At 41.3% G+C, this 15,277-nt stretch overlaps 1 protein-coding gene across 2 annotated transcripts in view; it reads right to left on the reverse strand.

Annotated features, from left to right (window-relative positions):
• Positions 1-15,277, reverse strand: part of LOC309561901 (putative oxidoreductase ZK1290.5) — a 224,278-nt gene that overhangs the window by 100,662 nt on the left and 108,339 nt on the right. For both annotated transcript variants that reach the window (XM_082265963.1, XM_082265964.1), the window contains exon 5: positions 5,637-5,728. In XM_082265963.1, coding sequence (XP_082122089.1) covers positions 5,637-5,728 — 92 coding nt within the window. The remainder of the gene's footprint in view (positions 1-5,636; positions 5,729-15,277) is intronic.

The following is a 15,277-nucleotide window of genomic DNA, read 5'->3' on the forward strand; positions in this document are numbered from 1 at the left end:
ATTCCTTCCTCACAGATGCGACTAGGTCGCCACAAACTGCCGATGCTTCTTCTTTGACTAGTGCATCGATACACCCCTGACAAAGTGTCTTTTTCCAGCTTTCGGACAACTTTGCTTTACATGAAGGACACTTTCTCTTGAAACCAGTTTCAGAGCTTTTAGCCTGGAAGACATGAAATGGGAAAACATACACATGCTTCTTAAGAGTCAGCCTGATTCTCAGGGCCACCAAAGGTGCACAGGAAGACATTTTAAGGGAAGTCCCATGTGCCCTGACAGGCCCCCAGCCACCGGGGGGAAAGTAAAAGGGATGGAGAGAGACCCCACAGTAAGATAGGCCATAATAAAGATACCCCTTACCTGGGCCTTACTGGTGCCTGTGCCTGTCCCACTCGCTGATGAAGCTTCCATCGCTTGGCAGCGGTATCACCCGTGGCTTTGGTACCGGTTCCGGAGACCAAAGCGCACCTGCACTGGACCGGATCCGGAATAAGGCACCAGCTTGCTCCTCCCTTCTTCCTCTGCGTTCGGCGGAAATGACGCCATACGCCCCCTGCAGACCGCTGCCCTTTCCGGAACCTCACTTCCGGTCCGGACGAGCGTCACTCTATCCGGAGAAATGGCGGCAAATTTGAAAAAGGCGGCGGAAGTCTAAGAAAAATCGTTCCGCTCCTCCAAGATGCCTTCCCAGGGCTGTGCTCTGCGGGGTCCTGACTCAGCCTAGAGCACTGAAGAGGAAGAAGGAGCCCATGCACTGCAGTCGGTCGCGTGAATGGGAGAAGCAATCGTCTCCAAAAAAGGGTAGGTGGACGTAGGAAGCCCGGTCTCTCAGGATAGCACCTTAAGAGCCCAGCTCCCCACAGAGGTGTTCCTCGGCCGGAGGAAACACAAAAACTGACGAATGGTGGGAGAAGCCTCCTTTTAAAATCTGGTGGATGGGGTGTTTCCTGATGAGGAGAGGGAGGAGCCATCTCTCTAAGGTGCTGTCCTGAAAGACGTTTTAGGGAAAAAGGATGTCAAATTCGTTTAGGTACAGCGTCGCACGACCACGCAATTGTCCGTTAAAATGACGCAGTAAAAAAAAAAAATCACAAAAAAACCCCTGGTCAGGAAGGGGGTAAAATCTTCCGGGGCTTAAGTGGTTAAGTCAGATTTGTACTTGTTTGTAGCCTACATACTGAAACACTTAAAACTGTAATTTTGTAACTTTTGAAAATGCCTGTAAAAAAATGGCTGTGCCAGTAAATTTTGGGTGTCTGTCAGTAAATTTCAATCTGGTTGGCTGGCAGCACTGGGTGGTATATCTTAAGTGATATTTGAATTATTTCCTGTATTATTTAAACTGAACAAGATAAATGGGTAAGGGCTCTTTCACACGGCCGCTCCAATTTCTTCTTCCGCTGCGGCACTTTTTTTTTTTTTTTTTTTTCACGGACACGGATGACACTTGTGTCATCCGCTCCGTATGTCCGCATATCATCCCATCCGTTTGCGGATGATATACGGACATAATGTATGTCTATGGGGATTGCGGATGTCAGCGGCTGACACCGCTGACATCCGATTTTGCATCCGTTCTGCTTTTTTAACGGAAGAAAACTAGGGTTCTGTTCCGTTCCAAAAAACGGAACAGAACTGAAAGGACACAAATCGGATGTCAGCGGATGGTCATCCGCTGACATCCGCAATCCCATTGACATGCATTATGTCCGTATATCACCCGCAAACGGATGGGGTGATATACGGACATACGGAACGCCCGTGTGAAAGAGCCCCAAGTCTGCTGTTGTATCAGTTACAGAGATGAGACAAACCACTTACTAGTAGCAGGGGTGTTTACAATAATCATCTTTTATTTATGTAAAACCTTTATTCCCAAAGGCAAAAACTGCTGTAACTCCTTTTAAAGTATTACTTGGAGTTTGGTTTCAATTTGTTAGTGTATTTAAATCTGCTACTACATCTATCACTCTCCTCCCCACAGACTGACAATGCTGCTGTTCTAAGGTGTCCCTGTGTTTATTCATCCAGAGTGGGGGCACTCTAATACAGAAGATGTGTTACTGGCCAAAAAACAGGGGGAAAAACCCAAGAAAAAAAAACCGATTCAGCCACCACATCTAATGATTGGGGAGCTGCAATATATTAAATTTTTGGCTTTGGATTTAATACCACCTTAAACAAATACAAGCAGTTACTAGCAACTGCATCCCTATATAAACTTTACTATGAGGAAAGAAACTTACTTAAAGGAGTACTAAAGCCAAATCTATTTTGAATCACAGGACTGGGCTAAAGCCCACTGTTGGCTGACATCTAAGAGCCGTTTCAGGCTCTAAAAAGATATGGTCGGGATCCACCCAAATGCCTGGACCCGCAGCTGGCTCAGCCTTTCAGTGAGCCGCTGAGAGCCTGAGCCAGCTGCTTCAGCCCCCTGCACAGCCCGGAGCTATAGTGAGGGCTGGAGGAGCAGAGCAGAGTGCCGGTGACTGATAGTTGCCAGCTCTCTGCAGACTGAAGAGAACTTAGCGTTCGGCGGTCTTTGATCGCTCAGTTCTTGGTTTTGGAGACGGCAGGGGAAGGCTGCACCTGGGATCAGTGTTGCAGCTCTCTAGGTGAGTATGACTGTTTGTTTTTTTTGTTTTTAAGCTATACTTCTCTTTTAAACAATGAAGAAGTTATTGTATTATACTGTATTTGTGTTTCATTTCTACAAAAGGAAAGTCTGTTTTGCATTGTTACATTTGGCTTGGCATTCACCCAAAAGCATGGCACCAGAACATTTCTCATGTTGAAAGACAGGAGCTAATACTGTAAATTTAAGCTGAAACTAGAATGAATGTTAATGTTTACTAATCCCTGGACATCCTTATTGCTCTTTACACTTTAATATTTAAGCAGCTAAAGTCTATCCCATAACAATATAGAAAGTATTAAAGTGGTCTCAATGTGCTGCTAATGGTTTGCAATGTGATCGGATGTGCAACCGTCTGTGCCAGACGGCCAGCTTATGGTGTGGCCCTTCTGCAGGTGGTGCACGTGTAGCTGTTCCTTTAAGAGTGTGCAACAGAAGGCTAGTGGGCTGCACTCAGTCTCTGTACAGGTACAGCAAAGATAACACATCTCTGCTGCTATAGCCGCTGGCAATAATCGCAGGCTAGAAACCTGACATGCTGATTGTACCCAAGTCATTTGATGGATCGATTTGGGTACAGTAAGCCTGTCCATAGATGGATCGAATCTCAACCATTTATGGCCGGCTTAAGTGTTAGGGGTAACTGTTAAGCTAGATTAGAAAACACTAACTGGATGACATTAGGTTTGCCAAAGTGCAATCCAGCAGTGGTTGGATGTAATCATTCAGGGCTGGCTTCCTGATGTTAACAATAGCAAAAAACCTGTGCAGTGAGCATCTACGTGGCCACTTACTCAAAATGGCAACGGCTAGAAATGTGAGGGGTGTTTTTTAAAGGGATTTCTCAAAAAAATACAACATGGAGACATGGATGGATGGGTGAGTTTGCTTTGAATAATAAAAATGTATGAAATAGCGTTATCTGTTTGTGGTGCTCAGATACAGATAAGTTCCGCTGTGATATGTGATTTTAGTGATTCGGTTTACATTACATGCTACTTTAAGGGTTTATTTTATTGGGTTTATGTGTTAGAGATTCTGGAATGGGTTGTGTCTGGGGTGCTTTAAATTTAGAGATACTTCACAATTTAGAGACAGTTGGGAAAGCTTCAAAATGTGTTTGATCTCATACGTTCTAAAAACTACTAATGTCAGGCTTATGGGGCCAAAAATGAATGTACCTCTTGAAGCACCAGTAAGGTTCAATATATTACCTTCCCATATTTTTTTACGGTCCGCCATCCCCAAGGTGGAGGACTAGGATATTTCTATGCTTCCACTGCTATAGTTTAGTGCAGGGATTTCCAAACTACGGCCTTCCAGCAGTTGCGGAACTACACGTCCTATGAGGCATTGTAAAATGCTGACATTCACAGACATGAATAGGCATGATGGGAATTTTAGTTCCTGAACAACTGGGCCAAAGTTTGGAGACCCCTGGTTTGGGATCATTTGACCACTCATGCCCCACTACTGCATTCATGTAGAAATGCTTTTAATGGGAATGTTCCATATCCACAGATGTCAAAATGGGTGACAAATATTTTCCTTAATCCTCCAAAAATGAACTTTGCAGGCCTATTTATTTTGATCTCCCTGTCCCAGGTGAAGTGAAGGGTATTCAGTCTTCACTGGATGACACAAAAACATTTGTATGTCTAGTTTGCTTTAGCAAATCTGTGATAAGCCTGTAGGTATTGCCTATTAATTAGAAGAATTAAAGAGAAGCTCCAGACTCCAGAAATAAATACTGTAGCTGCTGACTTTTAATATTAAGACACTTACCTGTCCACGAATCCAGGGGTGTCTTCCCCTGAGCCGATTTTTCAATCGGCTTTCGGATCCTGCCTCCATCTCAGGTAAGGGAGACTGGCCTTGCAGCTTCACAGCCTGTTCCCTACTGCGCATACACGTAGCACACTGTGCTTTGTGAATGGCTCAGTAGCGGGAAAAGGAGGAGGAGGCCGAACCTGCGGCTGATTCAGAGCATCGAAGTCATGCAGAAGTTTGGCCCCCCTACTTCCCCCGCCACCAGGACATTTATAAAGCACAGCACGCTACGTGCATGCGCAGTAGGGAACTGGCTGTGAAGTGGGAGGGGGTACCTGTCAAAACCATGCACCCACTCCCCACGAAAGGTGCCAGCAGAGGGGGTGGGGGGGGAGGCAAAGAAGCAGGGCTTCCCCTTTTGGGTGGAGCTGCCCTTTAAGAAACATACTCTAGTCAAGGCAGTTCCACCTGCATTATCCTATTTTAAAGATGCTGTCAACATATAGTAGTGTGTGAAGAAAAGATTCAGGAAATAAATCAAGTATCACCAGATAAAAATAGAAGAAAGCAAGCCTAAAAAGAAAATGAATACACCCATCACATCTAAGAAGTGGTAAGCTGCAACATAAATGTTTGCTTTGGGGTTCATTGCCGCTTTGAATTTAGAGACCTGTGCACTCATCACTTATTATCACTTATTAATGCTGGATTTTAATGATAGTGCTCAAACATCTAAAAACAAACATAGGTTGGATGTCTAGATGTTGGGAAAAAATTTGTATTTTATATTACATGTTTTAACCATTAAGATCCACTAATAAAAAAAATCCTTTGATTTCCACTGAAATGCGAGTACTGTGAAGAGTAAGGTCCACTCAAATAAATACAAGATCATTTAGGGTCATTCTGCAATTCCATCAGCAGGATAAAAGCACTCAGCTTGAATAATGCTTCATATTATTGCCTTTGATACTTTCAGAATGCTTCTATTTTACTGCAAGAAGTACACTATTCCAACTGATATGAAAATGAGTCACGTGCTCTATATATACATCATGGTGCTTGAAAATTAAATCTTTTATTTTATCCTTACAGTAACTTTACAATCCTATATAAATTGTTTTTGTATAAATACTTAATTTTCTTATCAACCTTTTAACTTAAATATCTGTCATTTAAATAGCATTATTGTTTTCAGAATATAAAATGTGAGTTCTTCTAGTTAACATACCTGGTTTAGATGGGGAACCATGTCACAGTCTTCTTTCAGCTGTTCCAAGTGATGGATGAGAAAGTTGCTGACACCAATTGAGCGGCAGACTCCTGGTAAAGGAACAACAGTACTCTTTATGTATGATATTAGTACATTTTTAGCCATATCTATTGTATTTTCTTTAGCCACTTAAGGACAGGAAGGTTTCGTCCTCTTAATGACTAGGCCATTTTTTGCGATTCGGCACTGCGCTACTTTAACTGACAATTGCGCGATCGTGCGACGATGCACGCTAATAAAATTGACGTCCCTTTTTTTTTTCACAAACAGAGCTTTTTTTTGGGGATATTTGATCACCTGTGCGATTTTTATTTATTGCGCTATAAACAAAAAAAAAGCAACAATTCTGAAAAAAAAAAAAAAAAACAATATTTTTCACTTTCTGCTATATAACATTCCCCAAAAAAATGTAAAAATCAAATGTTTTCATCCTTTTAGGTCAATTTGTATTCTAGCACATATTTTTGGTAAAAAAAAATCCCAATAAGCAGATTTTGATTGGTTTGTGCAAAAGTTATTGCGTCTACAAACTAGGGGAAGACGCAAACTAGGGGAAAGATTTATTTATTTTTTTTTACTAGTAATGACGGTGATCAGCGATTTTTACCGGGACTGTGACATTGCGGGGGACAGATCGGACCCTTAACTGATATTTTTGACACTTTTGGGGGGACCAGTGACATTAATACAGTAATCAGTGCTAAAATATGCACTGTTACTGTAATAATGACACTGGCAGGGAAGGGGTTAACCCAGGGGCGATCAAAGGGTGAAGTGTGAGCCTAGGGGAGTGTTTTCTAACTATAGGAGGATAACAGGCCCCCTGTGTTCAATCCAGAGAGAACAACGGTCTGCTGTGTTTAAAACAGCAGATTGTCGTTCTCTCTCCACGGGGAGCGATCACGGGTGCCTGGTGACAATCGTGGCCGCTGGCCCCATGGATCGGCTTCCCCGCCGTCTAATGGGGGCGGGTGCGCACCCCCAGGATCGCTCCCGCAAACCGCCGTACAGGTACGGCAGTTTGCGCAGCCGAGCCAGCCTGCCGCAGTATATCTGGGGCGGGCAGTCTTCAAGTGGTTAAAAAATAACATATAAAATCAAACAACGTATCATGCAGGATAGTTTTGGATCTCAATTTATACATGCATGATGCAATTTATACATGATGTATACAGATCATTCATGGAACACAGGCAGAAAAAAACTGAATCTGTCATCTGTGACATCATGGAAAATGCAGAAAAGCAGACTTGGTAAAAAAATGATTGTCATGCAGATACATCCTTGAAACACAATGCAAGAGGTTTTATTTAAATTGTACAAGATAAATGGGTACTGACGCAAGTCATCCCCTTATTATGCCACTACCTGTGTCATACTGACGCTGCACTGACTGTACTCCCAGGAGGTATGGAAAATGTACTAATGTGACAGCTCTTGGTAATTTTGTACCATTTTCAGTGTTCATTCTTCATCTACTTTTGTTTTTCCTTTTGTATTTGAAAAATATAAAACCCTAATAAAAATTGTCAATTATAAAAAAAAAAAAAATGTTTTGGAAAGTTTTTTTTCCACCATATGAACTAAAAAAATTCAGCATATGAGTACATGTATGTTTAACTGGCATCTGAATGGTAACTTCAAAACAGTGCTTACTGCTACAGTGGAAACCCTCTATAGATCTAGATATATTCAGTACACTGAAGTATAAGAACTCACCCAAGCTCTATCGCAATAAAAGGATAATGGGCTGGTTGTCGGTGCTCTGGCTATCCCGCCCAGCATGAATCCATAGAAATCAAAACATGGCACACGATCGCTCCTTCTTATGAAATTTTATTTTGCACTGAAGCAGTTACAACATCTTGGAAATGCTAATCCAAGATGTTGTAACTGCTTCAGTGCAAAATAAAATGACATAAGGAGAGATCATATGCCAATATTCAGTACTCTAACCAATTATAAAATATATTATTATTATTATTAATCAATTCAGCATCATGCAACATTTCAATACGTTGTGATGCCCTTGATCTCCTAAAATGACTAAAGAATGTCTTTTATTTTTAAATTTTTATTGATAATGCTCTTTGCACGCACAAACAGTCTTGTTGCTATTATTTTTGTGTTTTAGAATAGCCATTTTTATCATGTCTGAATAGAGTTTGAGGTTTCCATTTCATCCACTCCTGTTACTAAAAGATCAGAGAAAGTGTCCTTATAGTTTTCATACAGTACACATCATGAGATAATCCTGCACCATATACTGTAATAATAGCATCATATACAGTGGGTACTAGGGCTGGGCGATTTTGCCTAAAAAAAAATCTTCGATTTTTAAAGAAAAATTCGAGTTTCGATTCGATTTTCGATTTTTTTTCCAATGCACTTAAAAAATGACTTCAGACATCAGATATAGTGTCAAAAGTGCAACTTTATTGCTATTTTAACTCCTCAAGAGTTAAAATGCATAGAATCCCAAAACAATAGACTACTAGACATTAGACAGTAAAAGAAAATGCGGGGGCGTCGCGCTGAGTGGGGAGGGAGGAGAGCTCACTGTGTTGAGGGAGGACTGAGGAAGGAGAAGCGCTGTATATGTCTGTCTGACTCTGAAGGACAACCGCCCCGCCTGGATGTTGTGACGTCAGCTGCGGGCGGTGCGTCTGTACAGGGGCAGGGATGTGATAGGTACAGTCCAGAGAACGAGTCCACAGTAACCGGCCACCTTTTTTAGTTTGACTTTGAAACTATTTTTTTTTTCAAAAATTTTAGTTTTTTCTACAATAGTTTTTTTCTGCCTTGTGCAGCCAGCCCCGGTAACTACACACACCCTGGGCCTGGGCTCCAGCCAGCTCCTAGTCCGCCGCACAGAAACCGAACTCCCCAGTAACGTTTAGTTTAGTTTGAAACGTTTTTTTTTTTTTTTTAACTCGAGTTTTTTTTTTTTTTTTCTAGTAAAAAGTATTTTATTTTTGTCAAGGGCAAGCTAAACATCACGGCCAATACTACTTCACCATTTAATTCATAATTTCAATTGGCACTTGTGTGAGTAAATAAGAAAAGAAAAAGTATGACTTTTCTGGTGGAAATTGCTCAGAAAGTTGGTCACAACTGGTCATCCCTTATGAATCTGCCTTCTGAATGTTTCCCATAATAAATGTAGCGGCATTTCCCTGCAAACTCGAGTTTTTTGAACAATACTTTTTTCTCCCTTGTGCAGCCACCGAACTCCCCACCGCCGCGCCTGGATGTGACGTCAGCTGCGGGGCGGGCAGTGCGTCTGTACAGGCGGGGCGGCTGTTGTATTTCAAAATTCAATGAACTGCAGTTATTGACAAAGATCACTATATTTCTACATTGCTACATTTTGGACCCTATCCAAGTCTTTATTCAAGCTAGCAAGATAAAATATAAAGTACAAACAGTATATATGAAGGCAGTACTTTTGTATTGGATTCCAGCATTTGCAGTAAATCAAATTTAATGTGGGACAATCCATAGCACTTGTGCTGCCTGCATCGCATGAGACAGGACAGACTCCCAACATCTGATGTGGCAAACTGGATCTCCTTGGACAGAATAGTGACGTCAGCTGCGGGGCGGGCGGTGCATCTGTACAGGCCGGGGCTGCGGCGCGCTGCGATAGGTAAAGTCTCCCCGGCCTGGATGTGACGTCAGCTGCCGGGAGAGGAAGCGGGCGGTGCGTCTGTACAGGCGCACCGCCCGCTTCCTCTCTCGGCAGGTGACGTCACATCCAGGCCGGGGAGACTGTACCTATCACAGCGCGCCGCAGCCCCGGCCTGTACAGACGCACCGCCCGCCCCGCAGCTGACGTCACATCCAGGCGCGGCGGTGGGGAGTTCGGCTGCAAGGGAGAAAAAAGTATTATACAAAAAACTCGAGTTTCCCAAAAAATAGTTTCTAACTAAAAAATCGATAAATCGATTAAATCGATTTATCGCCCAGCCCTAGTGGGTACGAAAAGTATTCAGACCCCCCTTAAATTTTTCACTCTTTGTTATATTGCAGCCATTTGATAAAATCATTTAAGTTCATTCTTCTTCCTCATGAATGTACACATAGCACCCCATACTGACAGAAAAACACAGAATTGTTGACATTGTTGCAGATTTATTAAAAAAGAAAAACTGAAATATCACATGGTCCTAAGTATTCAGACCCTTTGCTCAGTATTTAGTAGAAGCCCCCTTTTGATCAAATACAGCCAGGAGTCTTTTTGGGAAAGATGCAACAAGTCTTTCACACCTGGATTTGGGGATCCTCTGCCATTCCTCCTTGCAGATCCTCTCCAGTTCTGTCAGGTTGGATGGTAAACGTTGGTGGGCAGCCATTTTTAGGTCTCTCCAGAGATGCTCAATTGGGTTTAAGTCAGGGCTCTGGCTGGGCCATTCAAGAACAGTCACGGAGTTGTGAAGCCACTCCTTCGTTATTTTAGCTGTGTGCTTAGGGTCATTGTCTTGTTGGAAGGTAAACCTTCGGCCCAGTCTGAGGTCCAGAGCACTCTGGAGAAGGTTTTTGTCCAGGATATGCCTGTACTTGGCCGCATTCATCTTTCCCTCGATTGCAACCAGTCGTCCTGTCCCTGCAGCTGAAAAACACACCCACAGCATGATGCTGCCACCACCATGCTTCACTGTTGGGACTGTATTGGACAGGTGATGAGCAGTGCCTGGTTTTCTCCACACATACCACTTAGAATTAAGGCCAAAAAGTTCTATTTTGGTCTCATCAGACCAGAGAATCTTATTTCTCACCATCTTGGAGTCCTTCAGGTGTTTTTTAGCAAACTCCATGCGGGCTTTCATGTGTCTTACACTGAGGAGAGGCTTCCGTCGGGCCACTCTGCCATAAAGCCCCGACTGGTGGAGGGCTGCAGTGATGGTTGGCTTTCTACAACTTTCTCCCATCTCCTGACTGCATCTCTGGAGCTCAGCCACAGTGATCTTTGGGTTCTTCTTTACCTCTCTCACCAAGGCTCTTCTCCCCCGATAGCTCAGTTTGGCCGGACGGCCAGCTCTAGGAAGGGTTCTGGTCGCCCCAAACGTCTTCCATTTGAGGATTATGGAGGCCACTGTGCTCTTAGGAACCTTAAGTGCAGCAGAAATCTTTTTGTAACCTTGGCCAGATCTGTGCCTTCAAACAGGGAAGACCGCTCTAGGTGAGGCTGGAATCAGGTGCCGGTCGGATCCGCAATCCAGGATAGCTTCATACAACAAAAGGAATGACCGCACTTCCGATGAGTTTCAAAAAGGAGTGTCTTTATTCCACATCAATCGGCAAATACAGATACACACTGTGAGTGCAGGAAAAAGACGAACACCTGGAGTCGCCATTATCAAAAGAAAAAAAGTCAGCTTTTCAGACCCGGAGGCCACAGGCACTGATACATCAGTAGCCTATACATCGTCCGATACGTCTATTGACTATACACAGACGCCCAGATCAAATCCGGGTTCCTTTAATGAGTCAAAAAACGAGCCAAAAAGGGGCAGAAATGCAACAAAAAAGAAAAAAGCACCAAGAAAGCCAAAACAAGGAGAGGAGGGAAGAAAAACCAGCGATCTGTCAAATGGTCAATACAATTTGAGGACACACCACAAATAATGCTCAATAATGTAGTAAATTTATCTCAGCGGAGTCTCACTCTAGATGAAACATCTTTATTATCTAAAGGACTTAATTTTTGTCCCCATACTCATTTTGACCCCTTTGATACTACATTACACATTAACAAATTCGTACGAAATTTAACGTTAAAGAGACATTTTTTTGTGGACCCTGAGGATAATATGATTGAAGGAATCGATCTGGACTCCAATCCTCCCGACAATAGCCAAATACATTCTCCAACTTGAACGTGAACAATGTGCTGTGTCGGAACTAGAGGAACTAATCCATGAATCACATTCAATATATCCAGACAGGGATGAGGGAACACAACGGGTAAATTTGAACATACCATCATCTTTTTATCCCATACAATCCCGATCGGCTGAAATGGATAAGTTCCAAAAACTAGTCGAAAAGGACATTTTTAAGCTGGCTTCTAACCTATCTACACATGTAAATATCAACGCAGACAATCTGTCCATAAATGAAAGGAAATCGTTGAAATTATTACAGGAAGATGATTCCATCATCATCAAAAATGCGGATAAGGGGGGAGCCGTAGTGGTTCTTGACAAAATACACTATAAAGCTGAAGCTTTGAGACAACTGATGGACACAAATACATACCAACCATTAAAAAGTGACCCGACCAACAAGTTTAGAAATGTCCTAAAGCAACTTGTTAAAAAAGGGGCAGCCATAGGTGCTTTTTCCATCAGGGAATCTGAAAACATGATCCCAGAGTTCCCAATAACACCAATTTTTCACCACCTGCCAAAGATACACAAGGGATTGGATCCAGTACATGGACGCCCAATTGTATCAGGCATTGGCTCCCTTAACGAACGACTAGGAGAATGGATGGATGGACAACTCCAACATATAGTGCAAGTTCTTCCAAGCTATTTGAAAGACTCAAACCATCTGCTAAAAATTATGGACTCTTTTGTATGGTCCGAGGAGTACAGCTGGATCACGTGTGACGTGTCCAGTCTGTACTCCTCCATTCCACACGCTTTGGCTTTGGAAGCGGTTGGCTATAGCTTGGGAACATACACGGAGATGTCATCTACTTTACAGGCTTTTTTGACAGAAATTCTTGATTATTTATTGACACATAACTATTTTGTTTTTGATGACATGTTCTACCTCCAAAGATGCGGGGCAGCGATGGGAGCCAAGTTCTCACCCTCCCTAGCCAATCTCTACATGGGTTGGTGGGAGAGGTCCCGCATCTTTGGAGGTGGAAACCCATATAGGGATAGCATTTTTTTGTACCGTCGCTATATTGACGATCTACTATTCATTAGTCATAAATCCATTGATTTTGAATCATTTATGATGTTTTTGAACAACAATGATTTGAACCTCTCCTTTACGGGAGTTTCCAATCTAGATAAAATTGTATTTCTGGACATTACTTTGAGTCATGCAGGAGATAGAGTCGTTTCCTCCCTATATAGAAAGCCCCAGGCAGGTAACAGCCTATTGCATGCAAAGTCGGGACATCCTCTCCACACAATAAAAGGAATCCCTGTGGGGCAATTTTTGAGGCTTAAAAGGATTTGCAGCGACAATGACACCTTTAAAGAGGAATCACATTCCCTATACCAGCGCTTTCTCCAGAGAGGCTATCCTAGGTGGATGTTGGACAGAGCCTATCGATTGGCCCTTGAGAGAAATCGCATTGATCTTTTGCAACTCGCTGCACCTAACCCTACTGCTCCCATAAACCAGGAATTTGACCTTAATGTTGTACAAACGACAAAGAGTCCCTCTAGTGACAAAAATATTAGAAAAAAAAGGAAACATAAAAAAGACAAATCTACATCTTCAGTCACATTGGCATTACCATACAGCCTAGAATTTAACCACATAAAATCTATAATTAATAAACATCTACCCATTTTATATCTAGACCATGCATGTAATGATATTCTGGGAAAGGGTTTCAATATTGTGGCGAAAAGGGCGGCTACTTTGGGAAATGTATTGTCCCCTAGCATGTATCAAACCAAAAGGGCCCCCCCATCGCTAACATGGTTGCACTGTAGAGGAAACTACAGATGTGGGGCACAGGATTGTGTCACCTGTCCCCATATTCTAAAAAGTCCCCACTTTCAATCCACCATTAGTGGCAGGATCTATAAAATAGACAAGTTTTTCAACTGCAATTCTGATTATATTATATATCTAATCACCTGCAAAAAGTGTTCGGCCCAATATGTGGGCAGAACAACGAGGAGACTTAAAGATAGATTTAGAGAACATCTAAGTGACATTCGTTGCTTCAAATCAACCAATGTCGCTCGTCACTTTAATGGCCTACATGAAGGAGATATTTCCCTGGTCATGGTTCAAGTCATTGAAAAAATCTCAAAACCCAAAAGAGGAGGAGATATTTTTCAGATACTTTGCAAATGCGAAGTTTTCTGGATATTTAAACTCCATACAAGATTACCTGAAGGTATGAATTTTGAGTGGGACGTGACACATTTTTATACTTAATATCTATTAGTTATACTGGTATTCATACTAGTATAATATTGATCCAGAAAAACGATCATAAATATTTCCCTACTTTGATAAAACTCATAGAACATCCAGTAAAAATATGTAAAAGTAAAAATATATAAAGGAATATTTTCCCTGTAATAAACATTTGAGACCATTTTTCATAAAATGAAACTTTGATAAAACTCATAAAACATCCAGTAAAAATATATAAGGAAATGTTTTCCCTGTAATTAACATTTGAGACCATTTTTCATTTTTTCATTTTAGTCTGAATGTATACATATATGAGCTTAAAAGGCACCAAAAAAGTTTTTTCTCAAGATCTGTGAGAATTACAGATAGAGCTCCGGACTCCATATGATGTGCACATGTAAGCAATGGAATATCAGATATATTCTATCTAGAGTGCTGGAGTCATCTGTATAGACATAGATCTGTATTGACATAGATCTTTAGTATTATAATACATAATTATTACACTACATTGGAGGTTCGTTCCCAAATCTTCCTTCCCCTGCCTCTGGGATTTGTGGATGAGGTCAGCATTCAGAGCGACAAAATAGATTATAATAGTAATAAAAACTAAATAACACAATAATCAAAATATTTTTGAGTGCTTAGACCAATTTAGATGAGATAAACTCCCACATTTACCCATAGACCGGCCGATTTTAACATATCGGGTCTCCTATAAATATGGCTGATTAATTAAAATGGAGAGCTAATTTTAGCCAATCTAGCCTATTGACATATAGCTATCTATACCCGATTTTCCTTGTTTTGTATTTCGTTTTTTCTTTTTCCCAACAATCCCCCCTCCCTCTTTTTGGTCGTCTTTTTTGTAAAACTTTCTTCCAAATAGAGGTTTTGTGGTTTTAACACCAGATGAGAAATTTTGCCTATGAAAAAGGAGATGCACACTGACATTTGCAACATTCTTCAAAACAGCAACAGGTTGTTACAATGTGTCTACATTGATTGTTATTTATCGCTGTTTACACAACCAAAGAAGAATATAAACTATGTCACTATGCATCGTATTATATTTTATACATGTTATACTCTTTATTGTGAATCATGTATATCCATTGATATATGGAAACAATAATTTTTTATATATGATTCACATACTTGTGATTTTTTCTTATACAAGGTTTATTAGTGTTTCACTATTTGTAAATGTTTTATAGAAAATGTATCCTATAGATATCGAAGCGGCAATTTATATACAATTTTTCATCAAAGATATATCACTGTATTGTTCTATCTATGATTGTTGGGTAGAAATCACTGATTGGAGCTCTCTATATTTTTCATATACTTTTTATATATTTTATAATTATATTGCTCCGTTTTTTAATACACTACATATGTTTCTTCTTGGCCGGTTAAACGGCTTCTTTAAACATCAAGAATTTTCTTGTGACACGTCACATTATCATCATTAT

This window comes from Pelophylax lessonae, assembly GCF_965119305.1.
Source record: "Pelophylax lessonae genome assembly, chromosome: 8".
Lineage (NCBI taxonomy): Eukaryota > Metazoa > Chordata > Amphibia > Anura > Ranidae > Pelophylax > Pelophylax lessonae.